General features: G+C 43.1%; 1 protein-coding gene across 3 annotated transcripts in view; it reads left to right on the forward strand.

Annotated features, from left to right (window-relative positions):
• Window positions 1-7,707: 7,707 nt before the first annotated feature.
• LOC134627343 (DDB1- and CUL4-associated factor 1-like) overlaps window positions 7,708-23,297 on the forward strand; it is a 21,433-nt gene continuing 5,843 nt past the window's right edge. For 2 of the 3 annotated variants that reach the window (XM_063473337.1, XM_063473335.1), the window contains exons 1-23: window positions 8,103-8,301; window positions 9,879-10,075; window positions 10,207-10,283; window positions 10,405-10,478; window positions 11,465-11,578; window positions 12,040-12,177; window positions 12,562-13,170; window positions 13,741-13,842; window positions 16,451-16,609; window positions 16,699-16,878; window positions 16,977-17,086; window positions 17,302-17,401; window positions 18,002-18,171; window positions 18,333-18,457; window positions 18,903-18,979; window positions 19,306-19,470; window positions 19,661-19,816; window positions 20,716-21,375; window positions 21,468-21,745; window positions 21,855-22,053; window positions 22,450-22,532; window positions 22,654-22,738; window positions 22,956-23,189. In XM_063473337.1, the coding sequence (XP_063329407.1) occupies window positions 8,266-8,301; window positions 9,879-10,075; window positions 10,207-10,283; window positions 10,405-10,478; window positions 11,465-11,578; window positions 12,040-12,177; window positions 12,562-13,170; window positions 13,741-13,842; window positions 16,451-16,609; window positions 16,699-16,878; window positions 16,977-17,086; window positions 17,302-17,401; window positions 18,002-18,171; window positions 18,333-18,457; window positions 18,903-18,979; window positions 19,306-19,470; window positions 19,661-19,816; window positions 20,716-21,375; window positions 21,468-21,745; window positions 21,855-22,053; window positions 22,450-22,532; window positions 22,654-22,738; window positions 22,956-23,189 (4,128 nt within the window). In that variant the 5' untranslated portion in view covers window positions 8,103-8,265. Of the gene's footprint in view, window positions 7,928-8,102; window positions 8,302-9,878; window positions 10,076-10,206; window positions 10,284-10,404; window positions 10,479-11,464; window positions 11,579-12,039; window positions 12,178-12,561; window positions 13,171-13,740; window positions 13,843-16,450; window positions 16,610-16,698; window positions 16,879-16,976; window positions 17,087-17,301; window positions 17,402-18,001; window positions 18,172-18,332; window positions 18,458-18,902; window positions 18,980-19,305; window positions 19,471-19,660; window positions 19,817-20,715; window positions 21,376-21,467; window positions 21,746-21,854; window positions 22,054-22,449; window positions 22,533-22,653; window positions 22,739-22,955; window positions 23,190-23,297 lie in introns of those variants that run through there. The other variant, XM_063473336.1, reaches the window with a different exon arrangement.

Here is a 23,297-nt window from a genome sequence, read left to right on the forward strand (position 1 = left end):
TCTCATAAACAACATTAGCAAATTGTTATTTATTAACTAATCTTAAATGACTGTTCAGTACAGAAATGAAGCCCAAAAATCATGTTTTACTGTCCTGTGGTCTCAGCCTCAGATACTTATCAAATCACACAAAGCTCTTGTAGAAACAAACAAACAAATGAACAAAATATGTTCTCCTTCATTTCTGTCAAACAAAGTATGTATGACTCGTTTCCAGTGGTTAGTATCATGGTTGCTAGGCAACCTGGGAAGCGCGACGGTCATTGGTACTTCATGGCTTGTGTAGTTACTAGGTAACAAAAGCTCAACACCGCCCCTAGCGTCCCGGAGCACTTCCGTTATGTTTTGGAGTTTGCATGTGCTTTGGCGTTTGCAAGTGTTTTGGAGTTTGCAAGTGCTTTGGAGTTTGCAAGTGTTTTGGAGTTTGCAAGTGCTTTGGAGTTTGCAAGTGCTTTGGAGTTTGCAAGTGTTTTGGAGTTTGCAAGTGCTTTGGAGTTTGCAAGTGCTTTGGAGTTTGCAAGTGCTTTGGAGTTTGCAAGTGCTTTGGAGTTTGCAAGTGTTTTGGAGTTTGCAAGTGCTTTGCCTCTAGGGGCCACCGTATTTTTCTTTTTGCAAGTGTTTTTCTTTTTGCAGGTGTTTTTCTTTTTGCAGGTGTTTTTCTTTTTGCAGCATTTTTCTTTTTGCAAGTGTTTTTCTTTTTGCAAGTGTTTTCTGAAGTTGCAGTCCATTTGGCCTCTCAGGGCCACCGTAAGAAACGGTTAAAACGGCGTTTTCTAAGGAGAGCGCTAGCAAACACGCTTTGCTTGTGAGTGAAAAAAGAAAAAGAAAAAACACTCCTTCCCTATTGGTGGAAAAATGTACCTTGTCGACCAATCAAAAAATGATATGGCAACATGTGGCATTTGGTTGTTTGGGAAAAGGAGGAAGTTTTATGGGAGTGACCGGGGAGAGAGCGAGTGAGCGAAAGAGAGAGAGAGCTTTGATACGTGAGAGGTTTGTGACGTTTACCGTGTTTGGAGTCTCAAGTTAGTGTGTTCTCTAGTGTAGTTAGTGTGTAGTGTAGTCGTTGTTTTGTTTTGTGTGTCAGTTCTACTAGTGAATGTCACAGTTGCTGCAAAAAAGCCACCAAAGGCAGATTGCAGTGTAAACGCTGAGTGACACACCTGCTGTCAGACCTGCAGGATTATCCCTGTGCTGTTCTCATCTGTGTTATAGAGACACAAACTATTTTTTGGAGTTGCATAAATAATTTTTGTGCCTTCTTATTTGATGCAGATAATGATAATGATGATACACCTGATTGTTCTGTAAATAGTTTGAAATGGTTATATGAAAAACGTCTGAGCCTTGGCTGCATTTTTAGGTAAATAGTACCATATAACTTTGTTTGCAAAACTTGTGCATATTTTTTTAAAAATGTAGTACAATTTGTATTTGCATTTCAAGTTATGAAAACGATTCGTTAAACATGCTTGTGGTTTTTACAGTCAAAAATATCACTTTCTACTCGTATTTTATACTTTTTTTGAATTTAGATAAATTGTGCTGACACATTATGTCAAAATGAGACAATAACAGATTGGCAAGATAAACAGTTTTTAAAGGTGAAATATAGAGGCCAAATCAAAAGTAGTCAAAAACGGCCAATTATACACTGGACCCCAGAGGGTTAACGGCTAAAAGCAAAGTTGTCACCAAGTACTGTTTATATTTGTGTGTATTGCTGCAGCTGTTTAAAGTATTAACTTGGTGCCTTTGGGTGAAATAATGGTAATATGAGGGACCGATCCATATGGTCACAAAGAATAGCCACTTGTTTCTGTGCTACCAAAGTTCCCCGGCTTTCATTCAAAATGTGTTTATCGTCAGCACCTGCACATTAAACTACTTAAACATTATAAATGTCTTCAAGCTCACACTGAGGCCTGTGGGGCACTATCAGCCACTGAGACAGTACACACATTTATATGTGTATTTGTATATGAATACTTAAAGGCTGCCTGTTTATTTAAGGGAGATGAACAAAATACATTGGAATTGTACATAATAATATCACGGATGATAAATTAAATAGATTTTAAGTAGATGCTTGTGCATTCTTAAAGTCTTATATGTTGAATTGAACTATGTGATCTGTTCAAAGCCTCTCACAGTCAGTGCTGTTCTCCATGCCTGTCTGACTGTACATGATGTTATTAGCACAAACACTTTAAAGGTGATCATTTAGGACTTCAACAATAATACAGACAGCAATGTAGTTAGCAATAAACAGTTTTATTGGGAATTAACAAACAACAAACAAACATCTGTCTCCTATTTCATGTCACACAGGAAAGAAGCATCAATATCTGATGAGAAGGACTTATTTCCTTTTTGGGGGGTTTTTCAACAGGAGAAGAATATCTCTAACAAGTTGATTTGTTCACATTTTCACATCTTAATTTTTAAGTGAAATGTGCATTTTGAGTTTATACACTATGTATATAAGGCGACCGTTTCCTTTTGCAGTATTTTTGTGTGGTGCGTTTTTCTATGTCTTAACAAAAGGGGAACAAAGGTGTTTAAGTTCACCTAGGATGATTTGTTTTAATTTTCACATGGTCTTACTGAGGTGATGCGAATTGAAACATGCATTCTTTTTTTGTTTTTGTTTTTTGGGCGGGGGGCATGTGCTGGAAAAGCTTGAAAAGGGACCTTGAAAGTGCTTAAAAAGTGCTTGAATTTGACCCTGAAAAAGGCGTATGAACCCTGGTTATGTTGTCTATTGTTTACTGGTCATTTTCTCTGTGTGCTAAGGGCTGATTACTACAGGGCCATTACACGTGATGCTTCACAAAAGTAACGCAGGCCAGTTATTGCAATGAAAGTCGCCAGTAACACTGAACTGTTTTGCTGTGTTTCAGTGCAATAAACCTTCATGTGCACCTGGATGAACGTTGTCTTCCTTCAGTGTGTAACACATGCAGTCAGGGTCCGCCCGTCCTGCAACGTTAGACACGAGTCACAAAAGTCTGAACAATTTGAATGATTGGTTGTTGAAATCATTTTACGGAAACGAGTGTGGAAAACATGCAACATAGAGGCCAGAGGGTCCAGGACTCACCTGGATGACGGTCATCAAACGGATCCGGGTCTGCTTTGTGATACTCTCCCGTCTCTTTCTCAATCAGCTCCGATATTCTGCAGAATACACACTGATGAGACAGGGTTTCTACTCAAGATGGACCCACAGACGCAGACAGACTGAGAGGCTCTGACATCACACGTCATCTGCGTCGTTAAAAGTTCAAAGAAAAAAAACCCCAAACCTGTTTACGACGGACACCAGCTGCTCTGTGGGGCCTCTTTGTGCTTCTTCCCATTCGTCGAGCATTCAACATTAACTGAGCCAATGTCTGGGATGGTGCCTACCGAGGCTTCAGAAGGTCTTCATATAGTCTCAACTCTGGCATGATGGTGAAATTCTCTGATGACGTGGGTGTGGCTGAAGAGGCAATAGACACAGGTAGGCCTACTCGAGAATTTCTCACCCTTTTGATGGAAGCCATAAGGACAAGAAGAATATTCGAAGGAAAAGACTGCCAAATATCTCACATTTCATAGTAAAGCTATTTATTTTTTTCACATTTTTTGCCATGTTCAAAATTACTTTATTATAATGTAATGTCTTTATCTTTAGCTGCAGATGAAAATGAATATTTCTACATTGGAAGAATGATTGCAGTTTCCATTGTCCATGGTGGTCCAGGGCCATGTTGTTTATCTCCAAACTTCTTTATGTACCTTGTTGGAAAAGACAAGACATTTGAGGCTCCAATTGATGATATACCAGATGAAGACATCAAGAAGGCTCTACTAGAGGTAAATTTGTGATGTTATGATTATGACAAACGCCAATAAATGCAAAGACCTACATTTAATTATAGTTATTTACTTAACATAATCTTGGTAACTAACTGATGCCTGAAATGATTACTGATTGTGTAATTCAAGACTGTGTTAAATTGCACATTAATAGACAGCATGCGAAAGATGTCACTTAACTGAGTGTATTTCTGTCGCCCAAATATATGGTAATAATCGTAACTGTCACAATTTCCATTTTGAAAATTGATGAGATATATATTCACCAAAGGGTGTGTGTTTATATGTATGTATGTATATATATATATATATATATATATATATATATATATATATATATATATATGTGTGTATATATGTGTATGTATGGTTGTGAACGGAGTGACTCTTTGAAGTGAACGACGCGAGCCGGCTCCATAATGGGAGCCGTGGGTTGTTTTTTTTCTTTCTCTCACCCTCACTCTCGCACTTTTTTTCTGCGTCACTCCGCACACGATTGCATATCTTGTTTTCAAGATATGCAAGTTGTTCTTGGAGTTAAAAAAAAAGAAAAACCCACATAAATACAGGTCTTGCAGAATGCTTTTGTAAACCTTTGTTTGTAAAACAGATCTCCAAATGAATCAACGTGTTTGTTACAGTACCTAATTAAAAGGAACAAGTTATTTTGTACAGTATGGTCTTTAGATTTCTTCAGGTAGAAAACGTACCCACTGAAAAGTTGATGGTAGTGAAGCTATTTATATACAAACTATGGTACTATTCTTTTTTTTTTTTTACCTAAATGCTCATCAAAGTTGGTTTGTGAAAATTAGTGTCAGCGGTAATTGTACCCACATCTAGCAGATGATTTTACATTGACTTCTAAAGTCCAGTCATATTTTTGAGTGTTATATAATTTTCAACTTCAAGTCATAAACAAGTTTTTTTTTTAAATTATGGAACCGGTGGCAAGCTTAAACCAGAATATGGTTCTTAGTACCTGCCAGTTCAAGCCTTTGTGTTTTTGGAATTCTGATGTATCTTTGCATGCAGTCTTTAACAATACCAAATCCTTAGAATAAGGAAATGAATATAGTACTTTTGGACTGGCACATGAATAATAATCCCCCCCCCCCCCCCCCCCCCCCCCAAAAAAAAAAAAAAAAGTTTAACCCGCACTAATGAAACTACTGTGGTGGATATCAGTCATTATGAAGCAATTAAAAGGTGAGCAGTAAATACTAGAATTTAGGAAAGTGAAGTGCTTACCATTCTCTATAAAAGGTGCTAAAACTTGGATGTTAGTTCCACGGGACAAATTCCACGATATGGACAATACATTGCCTGATGAAGACACAATGCCTGAACACATTAACTGCAACACTCCTTAATGACTTTGACTTATTCGTTATTGTTCACGAGTTTAAAAAAGCTACATTTCTAAGGCTACATTAAACATTATCTTTGTTAGAATTATCTTTGTATGTATACGTGTGGGACTAATAAAGGTTATCTTATCTTATATTCCAGATATCTGTAGTATTATAAGAATCATGAGATTACAACACATTTACCTCTCCTCCACTTCTTTGAAGTGTCTCCCAGTCCCAGCACAATTGTTAGCATGTTTTGGTTCGTGCAACTGGTCCGTTGGGTTATTGTCTCCCCAGAAACATTTCCGTTGTGTTTTTTCCTATTTCCGTTGTGTTTTGTGTGCTTTTGCAGCGTTTTCCTTTTTGCAGGTGTTTTCTGAAGTTGCAGTCCGTTTGGCCTCTCAGGGCCACCGTAGAATTAAATGAAATAGAATTTTGTATTTTTATCCACTCATACTTTCATCCATCCCCCAAAGTAAAATAAGCAGGATTTTAATCAGTTTCTGTTGTTTGGGTTTAATTTAGTTTAAAGTCACATGCTTGTGGTTTTAATTAAATGTGAACCAGTTTTGTCCATTAAACAACAAATAATTGGCAGCCTGCTGCCCAGCTAAACCAAAAACACAGAGAACCCCCCCCCCCAAAAAAACCCCCAAACAAAAACCAAAAACAAAAGAAAACAGCAACAAACAGACTCATGAAAGAAAAGAAAGAAAAAAAAAATAAGGGGGGTGGGGTTCCTTGGACTACTCAGTAACAGTAGTTGTGGGCCTTTCAAAGAAGTCCAGAAAGGGAGACCACAGTTTATAAAATTTGTTTTTTGACCCACGAACTGTATATCTAATTTTTTTCTAAATCCATACAGGACATTATATCTTTTAGCCATTGTGTGTGTGAAGGGGGAGAAGAGTCTTTCCACTTCAGCAATATAGCTCACCTGGCCAGCAGTAATGAAAAGTTTAATGCTCTGAGTCTGGAGTTGGATGGATTCAGATTCTGGACCACACCAAACATAGCACAGAGCGGCTCTGGTTCAATTTGATGCTGCGGGACATCAGACATCGTATGGAAAACGGATTTCCAAAAGGTGGACAACGAAGGATAGGACCAGTACATATGAAACAATGTACCAGGAGCACCCCCACACCTTATACAGGCTGGGTCCACCCCTGAGTATATGTGTGCCAGCCTATCCCTGGACCAATGCCCCCGATGAACTATCTTAAATTGGATAAGTGTATGTCGAGCACACATTGATATATTGTGAACCTGGCCAAGGATAGAGTCCCACAGTTCATCCGTAATATGAAAGGTAAGGTCCTTTTCCCATTTAGATTTGATAGCAGTTACTGAAGAGCATTGTAAATTGTAAATTAAATTGTACAAGGCTGATATTATGCCCCTTGAGGTTGGGTTGACCATTAAAAAATCGTCTACTGGATTATGTGGAGGTATTTGGGGGAATTCTGCTGTCACAGTCTGCATGTAGTGTCTGGCCTGTAAGAAACGAAAAAACTGAGCTGCAGCTATGCCAAATTTGGTGGATATTTGAGAGAAACTTGCAAATTGTCCATCTTCATATAAGTCTGCAAAGGATTTTAGGCCCTTTCTACGCCAGATATGAAAAGCATTATCTGCCATTGAGGGAACAAATAGGTGGTTTGCTGCAACTGGGCTTTGAAGTGAGAAAGCCCAGAGACCCAGCCTCTTCCTAAACTGAGACCAGATTCTAAGAGACTGCTGGACAACTCTATTGTTACTGGGTAGAGGCAATGCCAAAGGGAGTGATGAACCTAAAGTCGCAGGTAGAGAAATTTTCCCACTTGAATATGACTCCATGGCAACCCAAACTGGTGGTGACGGTTCGAGATTGTAGTGTCTCCAATACAACAAACACCTGATATTGGCGGCCCAATAATAGTACTGGAAATTAGGGAGGCCTAAACCTCCAAACGGCTTGGGCCTTTGAAGATGTATATGAAATTTTCAAATAAAATGTGTTAGCCCCATTTGCAGAGTAATCAAAAAAGCCAAACAATAATTTCCATAACAGTCAGAATAGATAAAAGAAACAAAAATCTTGCCAGAAGCAGGACCAGTATAAGTGAGAAATATCCTCTCTTTCTGACATGAACAGTTAACATCAATGTCTTTTTTTTAAACATCGTACAAGAAAGGTTATGGTGGGGTAAAAACGAAGAATGACTTTAAAATATATTTCCTTTACTTTGTTGGTAATGTCCAACTTTTCTTCCACTCCAGGTCTCGGTATAAATTATTCCAGTAAGCAACGCCATTGGGACACAAGTTCTGTTCGTACGTCACGGTTGTCTTTCTTCTTTTTGGCGGGGACACAGATCTGTTCAACAGAGGAAACCGCAGGATCCAGCGGTAGAGGGGTCAGAATTCATATATGATGTTAAAACACCAGCAGGGATGGCGTGAAACACTGTGGCATAGTCCTTTTGGTGGAACAGGAATTTTGAACTACAAGTCCCAGGGAGAGCGTCGCCTGTGTTTCGTCATCTAACGTCGACTCGTTCTGTTGACGTCGTGTGCGGCCGCCGGGAGAAGTTTGAAAATAAACGTGAAAGTTTTTTTTCACGTGAAACGTTGAGTGTCGGTGCGGTTCGAGCTGCTGCTGTGAGGCTGAGCTGTGAGAGTTTGTACCGAGGAGGGAGCGGAGCGCAGAGGAAGCTGCTCCTCAGGTGAGTGACGTGCGAAACTCAGAGAAGCTAGCTGTGTCCGACATGAGGCTGCCGCACAGCGCCGCTTCCAGTGCGCTCAGAGGGGCTTGGCGCCTTATCTCACCGCGGTGGGACCCGGAGGGAGGGACAGGGTGACGGGGGGAGGGCAGTCGGACAAAAATAAAATAAACAAAAAGATGCGAGTCGAGTTAGAGCGAGTTAGCCGAGTCTGCTAACTGCTAGCTGCGCTGAGCTTACCCTCTGACCCCTGAGCCCGGTATCCGTGCAGAGGCCACCTGTTGGTGCACAGGTGTTTCCAGCTGTCACAGCTGTGTTTGTGTGTGAAGAAGCCTCCCGTCATGCCTCAGCGCAGAGCCTCTCTGAGACGGCGGCTGGTGAGTTACAAAGCCTGCCGTTGTTGGTCGGACAGCAGCAGGTTCGACTGTGCTTACAGCACTCAAAGTGCGGTTTGACCAACAACACGTATCGTAGAAAATATAACATCTCCGCTCACCTCTGGATTTTTCCGCAGAATGAGGCTTTTTAAATGACCCGAGTGCCTCCTAGGTGCACACGATATCAGTTTACATCCACGTTGAAAAATAATATTTAAAAAACATTTGAAATGAAATTAAAAGCAGCAACCTCCCTCCTAACGGCTCTTTCAACACCTGTCTTTGAAGGTGTTGTACCTCAGTATTTGAAGAAGCACCGAGTGGATTTGATGACAGAAGAAGTTAGGAAGTTTGAAAAAGTCCTAAAAAAGTTAATTTTTACTTGTCTTTGTTATAGTTTATATCAGAACTCTTCATAATTAAAAAAAAAAATGTCATAAAGATGCATGCTGGCTCATGATTGTTCAGCACAATTAGGACTTAAAAAACAATTCAGGATTTTGCATTCAGGATTTTGCATACTCGTACAGTTTAATCAGAAAAGGCATTAGCAGGTTTTTAAGTAAGTAAGGCTTATTTATATGCTGCTTCTCAAGTACAAAACTCACAAGTGCTTCACAATACAGAACACATACAGCAGTTAATATGGTACGAAAACTAAATAAAGGCAAGCCTGCACAGGTGGTATCAGCAGTGTCCACAGAGCTTATGTCCAATGGAAGCAAGTTCCACAACCACAAAACTGCGCTCTCCTTTTGTCTTTAGCTGGACCTTGGTACAGCCTCCGAGCGTTAATCGTCTGACTTCAGAAATCTAAACCACATGGATGGTTTTACTAACGCAGTGATATATGGAGGCGTCTGACCATGGAGGACAGATCACCAGGATTTTAAACTGAACATTTAACTTTATGGGGAGCTGGTGTAAGGAAGACAGAATTAGTGTCTTTTATTTCATGTGAACCAAACCAGGCCATAAACGGATATTATTCTAGTCTTTTGAATTAAATTAAATAGAATTTTGTATTTTTATCCACTCATACTTTCATCCATCCCCCAAAGTAAAATCAGCAGGATTTTAATCAGTTTCTGTTGTTTGGGTTTAATTTAGTTTAAAGTCACATGCTTGTGGTTTTAATTAAATGTGAACCAGTTTTGCTCACTTGTTGAAGTCACACTCCACAGTTCCACTTTGAATCAATGCTATTAAGGCGTCTCATAGCATCAACAAACTGCTGGAGACTCTCCTCAGAGATTTTGGTCCATGTTGACACGATGGCGTCACATGGCTGCTGCAGAGTTTTGTGACATGGTGCATTATCCTGCTGGAATCAGCCATCATAAGATGGCACACTGTGGTCATAAGGGGATGCACATGATCAGCAACAGCAACATTACTCAGATGGTGTAAAGAGAAGAAATGATCTCCATACCATTACAGCACCAGCCTGAAGTGTCTATGATGAATAAAACTGCACAAAAGTATTTTTCTCTTTAACTTTAGCTCCACATCTAATACAACACTGAATAACTGAATTATCTGCCTCTTCCTCTCCTCCTCCTCTTCCTCTCTTCCAGGCAGCAATGTCTTCTGCAGACGAAGAGCCATCGGCCGCCATCGCGGCCGCCTTGACGTCTGCGTTATCGAGTGCCGTGTCAGCTGCCATGGCGGTTGCCATGGCTGTTGATTCAAAGGCGGATCTCTCCGCGTTGCTCGACGAATGGGAAGAAGCACAAAGAGGCCCCACAGAGCAGCTGGTGTCCATCTTAAACAGGTTTGGGGTTTTTTTTTTTTTTTAAGCTTTTAACGACGCAGATGACGTGTGATGTCAGAGCCTCTCAGTCTGTCTGCGTCTGTGGGTCCATCTTGAGTAGAAACCCTGTCTCATCAGTGTGTTTTCTGCAGAATATCGGAGCTGATTGAGAAAGAGACGGGAGAGTATCACAAAGCAGACCCGGATCCGTTTGATGACCGTCATCCAGGTGAGTCCTGGACCCTCTGGCCTCTATGTTGCATGTTTTCCACACACGTTTCCGTAAAATGATTTCAACAACCAATCATTCAAATTGTTCAGACTTTTGTGACTCGGGTCTAACGTTGCAGGACGGGCGGACCCTGACTGCATGCTGGGACAACTCCTGAAGATGCTCTTTATGAACGATGACTTCACTAATGCAGTAAGGGCTGCTACTTGTTTTTGTCCTCTTGTAAACCAAATGATGGAGTGTGGTTCAGAGGGTGGTGTGCGCAACATTTAAAGTGCGACAAGCTGGTTTTTGTATAAATGTTCTTAGTTGCCTTCATCTATCATGTAGAGTAAAAGTCTGTGAGCCGTCAGCTGGGGCAGCCTTATCAGGCTTCACGCTTTGAGTACAGAAGCTCCACCCAGCAGCCATTTAAGCCTTTAGCTGGTGCCAGGATCGTATTGTATTGAATCTTTATTTTGAACATGTTAAAATAGTATAACAACAACAACAGAGGAAATATGAGACAAACAAACAAAGCAAAAGCACTTTGTCTTCCTGTTTATGCCCTGCTCATTAGAAATTCTTCATTACAATTTGTTACATGTATTATTTATTTATTTATTATTATTTTGTATAACCCCAGTAACATGTCAAAAGATATACAAATTTACAGATATGTATACATATATAAGCATACTTGTGCACCCACACACACACATATACACATCATTATTGTGAAAGTAGTGGTGAGAACGCCTGATCAGAGCCCCGCCTCCTCCCTGTACTTTGCAAAAACAGTATTTTTGAACCGCTGTTTAAACTGAGGCATGCTGGGACATTGCTTCAGTTCTTCACTTCGTTCCACAGCTTCACTCCCCACACACACACACACACACACACACACACACACACAGGTGCAGAAAGTTTTCAGTGTTGTTTGATACAGGGATGTTTTAAATTTAGTTCCCTGTGTGCAGTGAGAAAATGAACCAGATCTGTCGTTTTAAACTGGGAATCAAGCAAATCTACTTTAATAGACAAAGTCATTGTTCACTCTCCTTTCTTTATACAGCCCCATCAGTGCCACTGTACCAATATGTGTGCACAGTTTAGAAACGAGGCCGGTGAACGTTGTCTCGAGCAGGTAGCTGGGCAGTTTGTGCTACACTGTAAGTTTGTTTTTGTGTGTTTCACAGCTGCTGGACACGTACATAATGACCAGCAGGGAACACAGCCTCAACACAGCAGCCTGCCGCCTGCTTCAGAACATTTGCCCGGGCCTGGAGACGGCCGTCGTCTTCCAAGAGAAGGTAAACATTATTTAGACGTAAATCACTGTTAGATTATAGAGCTGGTGTGTGTGCGTTCAAAAAAAAAATTATGGATACGTCTATAAAATGTCCTAAAAATATTTTACTATGAGGGATCACATGTTTGGGGTGGTCCATGTGGAGTTAGAGGATTTGGGTTTTGTTAATTTATACAGTTCTGATAAATTACAGTATATGGATGTGCATATCAAAACCGAAATCCACCTTAATAATGTGCATTTCTTTTCATGATGATAGGGTGATACATTTGAAAAAGTTTTGCTGTGTAGATTAAAGAGGAAGTGATGGAAATATGGGAATAATTAATTTGAGTAAACATCACAGAGACATTTATTAAAAGGTTTCCGACATGTGACTCCTGTGAGCAGAATAAGCACTTGTTTCTGATAGGCTGTTCCTGTTCTTTGCTCACCTGTGTTTGCGCTGTGCTCTCTGTGCAGGAGGGTCTGGCTGAAAGGTTGTTTGGCTGGGCTCGTGAAGCAGAGCGCCCGCTGTGTGTCTACGCCACGGGTCTGCTGGCCCGAGCCATGAGCAACCAGGAAATGGCGGCCAACTACAGAGAAGAGAACGCTCAGCTGGTGGGTGGCAGTAATTAAAGACTGTATGTAAACGATGGACATGGCTGTTGTGACGTGATCCACAGGGTTCTAGATTCCATATTTGGATCCCTCACCACTGGAGTTTTAGCATTTTGTAGTTTGGAAGTAACGATGTTTGGATGATGTGCTACATTATCAGCTAATGCTAGTTAGTTTTGTTAATGTGCTGCATGCATAGACCAGCAGCAAACATGTTATTAGTGCATCGAGTGTGCAGCGTCCTAGGGTTAAAAGTCTGTTTGACCACAGACTTCATAAAGCATGAAGTCTGTAATGGCTGTAATCTTTTATATACAGTCTTTGTGCTTGATTTTTCGAGTTTTTGCATCAGCGTCATAAAATCTGAGTTTCCTCATCCTCCAGGTGCCGGTTATGATCAAGCGGTTGCACGAGCTGCAGTCTCAAGAGGCCACGAGTCACTTTAGTGCCACCCACACCTCAGAGAATCTACCTCAGGACTCTCAGGCTGAAACTGCACAAACCTCAAGCGTCACAACAGCCCAGCAAGACACGATGGAGGAGGAGGTGAGAAATGAAAGAGCCGGGGAGAGCAGCAGGACCACGTCCAACACCAAACCCACGTCTCTGCTCGGCTCAGCTCAGAAGAACGGTGGCCGCAGCAGCAGCTCTGCCCGACTGCTGCCAGGCTTCGTTTACCAAGTCGCTCCGGACTCTGCGTCCAGGGAGACGGAGGACATGCAGGGAGGAAGAGGTGGAGGAGGAGCCAAGAAACGGGCTATAAAGGAGAACGGGAGGAAGGTAAAGCAGAAACTGAACTTTACCAACTCCTCGGGCAGGAGTGGAGAGGACGCAGAGAGGACCGAGGCCAGCGAACAGCCAGCCAGCACCTCCTCATGGTCTGAGATGAGCTCCGTGATGATCGGCACCGACTTCCGCCTTTCGCCGCTGAGCCCGGCCATGGAGCAGCGGCTCATCCTGCAGTATCTGACCCCGCTCGGAGATTACCAGGAGGTAGGCACGCAAATCTGAAACTGTGTGGAGAATGAAAATAATTTTAACAAGTAGAAATTCACAACTGATGAACCCCCCCTGTCCTTGAGTCTGGTTCTTTTGGAGGTTTCTTCCTGTTAAAAGGGAGTTTTTCCTTCCCACTGTCACAAAGTGCTTGCTCAGAGGGGGCCATCAGATTTTTGGGGTGTTTTTTCTTTCATAAGGGTTTACGTTACCTTACACCAGGAGACACGTCATTACAGAGACAGAGCATCAGGCTCATGAAAAATCGGTCCCTAGATAACCCACAGAGCACCTGCAGCAGTGATGTTATGAACGTTGCGCTCCAGCAGTCGTAGTTTATGAAGACTGGGATATTTTGAAAGGATCTGACTCGTTCACTTTCAGCTCAACACAGATGTTTTTCTTTTCTTTTCAAATTTTCAATTTTCATTAATTCAGCTTAACTCACCTCTGGAGACATTAAAACAACTTTTCCTACTTGCTGTAGTGCTCTCCTTCTGTGAACATGATTAATGGTCAGTTCAGTTTCCCTTTGAAAATTAAATAGATGCTTCTCCTTGTGTGCAGCTGCTGGCTGTCTTCATGCAGCTGGACACGCGGTCGCTGCTGATGAACTACATCGACCTCAGACAGACCAACAACGTCCAGCTCACCTTTGACGCCCTGCTGGTAAGGATGACGGCGTTCCTTTTAAAAAATGAATGTAGAGGGAATTTTATGAAATGCTGTGGATGATTTTGTGCTTTGATGCTCTCTGAGTAAAGCGTTCGTACATGCGTGTATATTATACTCATAGATCATGCTCAGAGAGAGCAAGTCCTTCCAGTGTGTCAACATCTGTCTGGTCACTTGCTGTTAGATAATTTTAATTCAGTTAGTTTGTTCCATGTTCAGCGTTGATACGTTTGTTTGAACGACTGCCTTAAATGGTAAATGGACTGATTCTTATATAGCGCTTTCTACTCAAAGCGCTGTATACAACGTATGTTTATGTGTTCTGTGTTAAAAGTTTGCACTTTCCCAACCTTATTGTGACAGAACGTGGTGTATGTTTATTTTACAAATGTAACTTACTGAGGGGTAAATCTTCATATCGAGATGCTTTAATGAGCCTCTCAGCAGCTCAGATCACGCTTCTCCTTGTTTGTCAGTCCAGCCCCTCCCCGCTGAGTCCGAGCGTCTGTGTGTGAAAGATAATCCAGACCTCTGTGGGTGGCTCTCAGCCCCATCACCACAGTTTGTTTCATTTTTGATGTGATGAAACTGGGTTCAGACTAGGGCTGGGTATCGTCATTGATTTCTAGAATCGATTCGATTCCGATTCACAAGGTCCCGAATCGATTCGATCCACGATTCGATTCGAATCGGGGAAATTTTGCCTCAGGCAGTCAGAAATATTATAATTCAGATCATGCATCAGTACATTTCCATATTTTTATATCTATAAAAAGAAAGCTGACACTTGTGAGACTTTATCAAAGGTGTGAGCATCACAGCAGATGCCTTTGTGTCAAAGTAGCTGAGTATAAAACACAGAAAAACATGAAGGAGACTTTCCTGGCCTGGGATTTTATAAAAATATTCTGCAGTAGATCAAAAACGAAAGGAAACCATTAATCAACATATGACCATTGCCTGATGCTGCTGAAGTGAAGCAGAGCAAAGTTACAGAGGTTTGATTAGAGACACAGCTGAGCGTTTTGCAATTTTGCATAATTTTAAAAAGTTTACATTTGTTCAGTATTGAACAGCAGAAATGAGGCTTTCTTTTCTGAAGTAAGAAGAAAAGTGAAAAAGAGCGGCCAACGCGCTGTAAACAACATGTGTGCAAGCGAATAATAAAAAAAAAAACAGATTTTTAGACGGGAAACTGTTCTTGAAGTTCAGAGAGAGAGAGAGAGAGAGAGAGAGCTGTGCATGAAGTGTGATTTTATCGTGGTGGAAGCAAAACAGCAAAAGTCAGCGAATTCATGACGATGTTTATGTGAAGCGTAGTTTGCTGCTTCTTTTGCTGCTGGTTCAGTGAATTTTGGTTGGAGAGAGATAAAACCTGCAGCTCAGAATCTCGCGCAAAAAAGACGTAAACACAAAGCGCGGACCCGCTGAAACATCAGGATCAGCGAGCTGTCGGCTTTCAGCCCCGACCGTGCCCGTGCCGTCGGGTGAGAAAGGCGACATCTCACTGACTCTGATCCGCAGGTCCACGCTTTGTGTTTGCGTCTTTGTGCAGAATCCGTGCACCTGCTCTCATTTACTGTTTTAGCTGTTTGGTGGTTGTTGAAATTTTGTGAGGTTTAACCTGAGATTCTGGCTTTTCGGGCAAAATAAATTTATATTAAAAAATCGATTCAGCCAAAACCCATCCCTAGTTCATACTAAACTCCTTTGTAATTTTGAGGTCAGTGTCCTCAGAGATATTTCACGATAAAGGCCTTTTTTCTCTTTTTTTTAACACTGTCGTACTTGGTCACATAGTAACATGTAGGGAGACGTGTTCCATCTTTAAGTTGTTTGTAGATCGTGGACACTGTTCAGTGCTTCCTGTGTAGAGGTTTTGGAGGAACTAAGAGGCTCTTCTGATGATGGACAGGTGTCAGATTAATTGAAAAGTTGATGAATTGATTCTCCTGATTTCAACTTAATTGATCCGTCGTGTGAGTAGAGAAGCAGTAAAAGTGGAATTCATACGTCCGTAAGCTGATAGGCAATCATAGGTAATTGCTGCCTCTGGCGTTCAGTAATTCTTCACCACAGAAAAAGGAAATTAAAATTACATTAAAAATTGTAAATGTCTTATATTTAAATTGGTAGCTGATGCAGAATCTCACGTAGGTGAAGCTGTGAGCTGTGAGTATTACAGGGCTGATGTTGGAAGACTGCTGCATGTTTATTTACTCTTGTTTCAGTCGGTAGTCTGTGTGGTGATTATTATGATTATGATTAATATTATTATTAATATTTTTGTCCATTTCTATGCCAGTTTAGGGATTGTTGATTAAAACAAAACAAACTGAAAACTTGAAAACAGGAAAAACCCCAAATATTACATTTTTATATGATTTTGTTTTAAATGAGTAAATTTTATTTTAAAGATGAAATTAAATCATTTTTCCCCTTGTCAGTAAAATCAGTTTCTCAGTAAACCCACTCACTGTGGTTCTTTTCACATCTACGTGAAACCTTTAAATCTTCCTCGTTATATTTGCAGCACCGTGTCATTTGATAAACGGATGTTCGCCGTTTGCAGCCTTACTGTGTGTCGTTGCTCTCTCGTCAGTATCTCGCCTCGCTGCTCCTCCATAAGAAGTTTGCTGCAGAGTTTATCGCTCACGGAGGAGTGCAGAAACTCCTGGAGATCCCGAGGCCTTCAATGGCAGCAACCGGAGTTTCTCTCTGCCTCTACTACCTGGCGTATAACCAAGACGCCATGGAGAGGGTAAAGCTAACCCGCACTTTTCTTATTGTGTGCAGGATTATTACAGCAACCGTAGCTCAGTCATGGTGAACACTGTCCTGTGTTTGCAGGTGTGCACGCTGCCCGACGGCGTGCTGTCCGACACGGTGTCCTACGCTCTGTGGCTGCTGGAGTCGTCCCACGCGTCAGGCGTCTGCCACGCCACCATGTTTTTCTCCATCTCCTTTTCATTCCGAGCGGTGCTGCAGCTGTTCGACCAGCAGGACGGCCTCCGGAGGCTCGTCAACCTGGTCAGCCGTGAATCTTTGCTCTAAAATTATTTAAACTAATTTCAGAAGTAATCATTTTTTCCATCGGAAACTTTTAGCATCGTCTCCTCTGCTTGTAGATCAGCACTCTGGAGATCCTGAACATGGAGAGCGAGCTGTCCAGGCTGAGTGATGACCAGGTGTTCTCCAGCAGGCAGACAGCCAAACACACCTGCATGGCCCTGCGCAGGTGAAACGATGCAAACACAAAAATTCTTATCAGACATAGCACCCGTGTTTTATTTAGATATTTGTACATATATAATGTATTTCTTTATTGTGTTGTCAGGTATAAGTAAATAAATACTCTTCACAGTCTCAACATGCAGGCAGTTCCTCTCTGCTTGTGTTAAAGTAGGTGAAAGTGTGAAAACGCACTCATTGATTATCGATTACTTTGTGAAGGTACTTTGAGGCTCACCTCGCCGTGAAGACCGAGCAGGTGAAGCAGTCCCTGCACGCGTCAGACGGCGGTATCGTCATTCCCCAGCAGCCGTTTTACAAGGTACTCGATGGAGTTTGTGAGTCGTTGTTGTACTTTTTTATTTAAACCGCAACAACAGATTTCCCTTGTTGTCAGTGAAGATGAAATGCTTTTGTTGGTGAATCTTTGTGTCGTTTGGTCAGATTTAATTTTGATCTGCAGTTTAAAACTTTGTTTTATAGTTCTGCCATCGTTATGTGACTCGGTGCCTTTCTTAGCCTGGTTCTGTTTTTGTAAGAGATATAACGCAACTCTTAAATCACATTTGTGATCTGGATTTAAATATTTGGATATAATATTTAAATATGTGGATTTTAACATTATAATGTGGCTGTAAGCAGATAAGCTGTTTCATATTCACCTATAAGTAGTAGTGATGCTTCAAAATACTTAAAATGATAACCTCAGAGTTTGCTCTAAAGGACAATTTAAATGTATAATGTTTATGATATAAGGACTTAAAGTTTAAAAATGCAAGGTGTTCAAACACTGAGCACAGACTGAATATAAAAGATGGACGTAGCAGCCGTGACATTTAATACGAGTCTATGGAGATTAACTTTAGTTTTGGCTCTTGGCTTCATATAAAACTCATGAAAGTCTGCGGCTTCCTGCTTTCAGGCCTATTCGTACACCAGAGAGCAGATTATTGAGATGATGGAGTTTCTCATCGAGTGCGCGCCTCCTCAGCTTCACTGGGAGCCGGTCGAGGTCTTCTACAAGTTGTCCTGTGTCCCCTTAATGCTGCAGCTCATATCTACAGCCTGCGACTGGAGGACTTACTTTGGCAGGTAACCCTGCTCACACACATACGTGCACGCTGTGAGCACTCGGTGGGAGTTATTATGACACAGAAAGGATTCAGTGGAAAAGTAGCTTTGCTTACTTTCTGCTTCTGTTTTGCTCTTGTCTTTGTACGCAGCACTGATGTGTAACTCATTTTTTTCACCAGGAGTGACACTGTGCGGTACGCTTTGGACATCCTCTCCATCCTGGCGGTGGTTCCTAAAGTCCAGCTGGTCCTGGCAGAAACCGTAGAAGTTCAGGATGAAACCAGGTCCCCCGTTTCCACTGTGGGTCAGTAAATCTGATCGTTTTTTCCTCTAGTGCTGCTAAAACTGTTCTGATTGTTTCCAGCTCCATGTAACATTGAATGATTCAGGATTTGAAATAATCCTTATGTATCTTACACTGACACAAACCAACTGTCTTCTGATTGGCTGCCACTCTCAAACAGAAAGCTTGGACAGAGGGTAGGTGGGGCTTCTGTGCTCACAGCTGATCGTATTAGGGATATCCTCCTCCTCATGGACATCATGCAGATCCAAGAGTAGATAAAACTGGGCGCTCGGAGCAGCCTGGCTTACTCGATCTCTAAACCTTAAAATTGTTAACATTCATAAACATTCACCATGATGCGTGTGACAGTAAATGAGGAAAAGCACAAAGGGTCCACTGTAACTGAGAGATTTTGTTAACCTTTGGGTGTTCTGCGTGTGACTGTCTCTCACCTCTGCTTCAGGTATGAGCATCATTCTGGGTGTGGCAGAGGGCGAGGTGTTTGTCAACGATGCTGAGATCCAGAAGTCTGCACTCCAAGTAAGGAGAAGGTTTAAATATCTTAGTGAGACATTCTGTCGACTTTAATAATCTCCAGAAAAGGGTTTGCCCAGAAATGTGCAGAATCTGTGCATGAAGGATCAGCACGTTATGATTTATTAGATCAGCCTGTCAGACCAGGCTGTGAGGTCTCAGACGTCCCTCCTTATAAACAAACTTTAAAGGCGTATTTGCAGAGATCGGCTCATGAATCTGAATGTTTAAACTATTTTATCAGATAAAACTGTTTTAGATGCAGCGTTTGTGCAGCAGTCTGATGAAAATTTGTCTTTCGTTTCCTCTCTTTTCTTCTAAAATCGTCGCAGGTGATAATAAACTGCGTGTGCGCCCCTGACCAGAGCCTGAACTCTGTGGGGGCTTTTGCCATCACCCTCCTCAGGCCATCACTCCATCCCCAGCAGCCCCCTGCCCCTCACAACAGGGTGCTGGCCCACATGTGGCAGGTGGTGCAGAACAACAATGGGATAAAGGTAAGAGCAGCAGACGAGCAGTGGAAACTTTCCCGGTTTGATCCCGGGAGGACACCCGATCCTTTTGGGGCATCTGGGGTAAAAATCTGCCAAAGCAAACATGCGGAGCGACCCGCTGTGGTGACCCCTGTTGTAAACAAGAGATCACCTGAAAGCGAAATGCTTCTCGTGTTCCTCGTGTCGTCTCCAGGTGCTGCTGTCCCTGCTGTCAGTGAAGATGCCCATCACGGACGCCGACCTGATCCGCACTCTCGCCTGCAAAGCTCTGGTCGGACTCTCTCGCAGCTCTGCCGTCAGACAGATCATCAGCAAGCTGCCGCTCTTCACCAGGAGCCACATTCAGCAGGTGCGCACAGGTGTATCATCTGAGTGAAAGACATTTTAATGCTTTTGTGGTAAAAAACAGACTGAAGTTTAGGGTGGCCGGACAGTGGTGACCCCTGTATAAACTTGGATTTTGAACGCTGAGTGCGCTTTCCTCGCCTCACTGTGTCCAGAAATCAGTTTACATCCATCTGCAAACGGTCATCTTCTGAAAGGCTTCCCTGCTACCTTTTCATAAGCACTTAAAGTTGCACACTGTGGTTAACTGCAGCTTATAATATAAAATATTAAAGCTATTATTAGAAATCTTAATTTCATGGGTCTGACTCGTGCACACACAGTAAGTTATTTTACTGAAGAGAAGTCAACAACAGCAGAGCTTTACTAACTGTAGGTCACAAGTTAATAAACTATTACTTTACTATTACGAAAGGCTTTTCTGCAGGAAGTGAGGGTGTTAGCAGCGTTCAGTCCTTCCACAGCTTGCAGCTGCTCGTTGGCCTGCAACACGCTGCCCTCTTTATAGAAAACGTGGGCGGTAATTGGTGTGAGCAGCCAGCATTATAACGAAGCAGACAGGCATGCAAAGCATAATGAGGCCCAAGTAAAATTTAAATTTTGGTATATATACGTTTTTTTTAAACTCTGTGGCCAGAAAATTTGAATCTTTTGAAACTGGAGAGAGGAAAAAAAAAATCCATTTGCGTATACGAGTCATTTCTGCTTCATCCGGCAATTTTATGTCGTTTAGTCGGGTTTTTCAGGACAAGAAAACTGATGATGTAGAGATCCCAAAAACTACATGATACATGAAGGTTTAACAGACTAGTGTGGTGCAGTTATAGTAATACTGCAGTTGGAGGCAGGGTGGAGGATTTTCTCAGGCTCTCATCGTGTTCATGCACTGTTTTCTGTCTCCAGCTGATGAAGGAGCCCGTGCTGCAGGACAAACGAAGCGAGCACGTCCGCTTCTGCCGCTTCGCCGCCGAGCTGACCGAGCGAGTGTCTGGCAAACCTCTTCTCATGGGCACGGACGTGTCGTTGGCTCGCCTGCAGAGGGCCAACGTGGTCGCCCAATCACGCATCACGTTTTCGGAGAGGGAGCTCCTCGTTCTGATCAGGAACCACCTCGTGGCCAAAGGACTTCACGACACGGCAAAGACACTCGTCAAGGAGGCCAATTTACCCGTAGCGACCCTCTGTCCAAACCCCTCCCCTTCCTGCGTAACCCCCCCGCCCTCCGCCTCAGTGGTACCCAGGACTTGCAGGTTAGCCGGCGGGATCGCGGCACGTATCGCCAGCCATGTTGGAGCCTCTCCCGTGTCCTCAGGTGCTTCAGTTTCTCCTTCCCCCTCTTCTTCTCGACCCCTGGCACCTCCTCACCCTTCGTGCTCCTCTGCATCTACCTCTGCCCACCCCACTCCTCCTCCCCCTCCTCTTCCTCATCCTTCACCTCAGGGACAGGGCTCATATCCACTTGGCCGGATTTTGTTTTCACGGGAACGTCCGGTGGCCCCGTGCAGCTCAGGGAAAAAGCTTCGTGCACTGAAACAGAAGTCGGATCACGGTGCTTTCATACAGGTCAGGGTTCGATCACGGTCACCAGTATCATCGCAGTCTTCACACAGAGACACGGTCTAAGCTCAGCTACTCTTTCTTTCCCTCTCTGTCAGACTCCAGCAATGAAGAAGCAGTTGGAACGTCACCTTCCTTCCCCTCCAACGCTCGACAGCATCATCACCGAGTACCTGAGGGAACAACACGCCCGCTGCCCCAACCCGGTCACCACATGCCCCCCTTTCTCTCTTTTCACGCCCCACCGCTGCCCGGAGCCCAAGCAGAGACGACAAGCCTCTCCCAACTTCACCGCCCGCCTGGGTGCCAGGGTGCTGTACCCCAAATATGGAGGTGTGGACCGAGCGTGTCTGGATAGACATCTGATATTTAGCAGGTAAAGAACAGACTCACCTTTGCAGCAAAAACGGTTATTTAGCTTATTTTTGGCTGTTTAAAATTGACCTCTGCTTCTCCACCCCTCTGCCTTTTTTCCCTTCGTCGAGGTTTCGCCCAATGTCGGTGTTCCACGAGGGCGACGGAGACGAGAGCGGCTTCACCTGCTGTGCCTTCTCAGCCTGTGAGCGTTTCCTGATGCTGGGATCCTGCTCCGGTCACCTCAAGTTCTACAACGTCCTCTCGGGAGAGGAGGCGGCCAACTACACCTGCCACACGTCCGCCATCACACACCTCGAGCCCTCCAGGGTATTTGCACAAGCATTTAAACACACCTGTTGTTATCCTGCACGACGAGCTTGGACGTGCGGCAGCACTTCACTACGTGACAGACAGTCGCTGTAGTTTAAGCAGAATTCCCAAACATTTGCATATTTCATGCTTTCTTTTACTTGAGGCTACGGTCCTCGACCGGGTCAGGGACAAATTTCATTCTGCACTGAGTATATTTGAGTTTCTGATGTAAGAAGACGTCTGGTGGTGTGGATTTGTTTTCTTCTATAACGTCAGCTGATCTGCAGGCACCGAGGCGGTCCTCGACTACCTGCGCTGACGTTATGCTCAGTTTTTGTGTTATGAATAGCGGCTGTAGCCTCAGCTCTTTTTGTGTGCTGTTGTTAGAAAGTAACCGTTTGTGCTTCTTAGGATGGGAAACTGCTGCTCACCTCTGCTTCCTGGAGCGTCCCTCTGTCGGCTCTGTGGAGCATGGATGGAGTCTTTATCAAAAAGTAAAACCGCCACACCCTCACACTTCACTTTTAATTTTACACACCTGTGTGTACACTGTATAGACACCCTGAGGTGTGGACTGTGGTCTTCATGGTGTTGATGTGTCTTTTTCCCCTTCAGAAACTCTTTTGCAGACGATCACTACGTGGAGTTCAGTAAACTCTCTCAGGACCGAGTCATCGGCACCAAAGACCAAGTCGCAAACGTAGGTCGCCCAAAATGTTCTGTTCTGCCTCCTCTCATCATAACAGTAGGAAGAAGAGTTGATATTGATAAAACTGGAATCCCTTAAATTAAAAATCTTCATTTGCATTTAAACTACTGACAGCAGGAAACCGTAGTTTTGGAGTTCATTTGATTCTGAGTTGAACGGTTTGAACGTTTGTCTCGCGTTTCTCATCGTTTGTCTTCGTGTCCTGAAGATCTACGACATCCAGACGGGTCAGAAGACCCTGACCCTGAATGACCCCGCCCTGGCCAACAACTACAAGAGAAACTGTGCCACCTTCAACCCCACTGACGACCTGGTGCTAAACGACGGCGTGCTGTGGGACGTGCGGGCGTCGCGGGCCATCCACAAGTTCGACAAGTTCAACATGAACATCAGCGGGGTCTTCCACCCCAACGGCCTGGAAGTCATCATCAACACGGAGATCGTATCCTCTGATGCTGCCAGGGGCCGTCTTTTCTTTCTTTTTCTTTCTTTCTCTTTCTTTTACTGCAAAAAATATACTTAAAATGAAATGGGTCATTTAAAAAAAATT

Source organism: Pelmatolapia mariae, linkage group LG5 (assembly GCF_036321145.2).
Source record: "Pelmatolapia mariae isolate MD_Pm_ZW linkage group LG5, Pm_UMD_F_2, whole genome shotgun sequence".
Classification (NCBI taxonomy): Eukaryota; Metazoa; Chordata; class Actinopteri; order Cichliformes; family Cichlidae; genus Pelmatolapia; species Pelmatolapia mariae.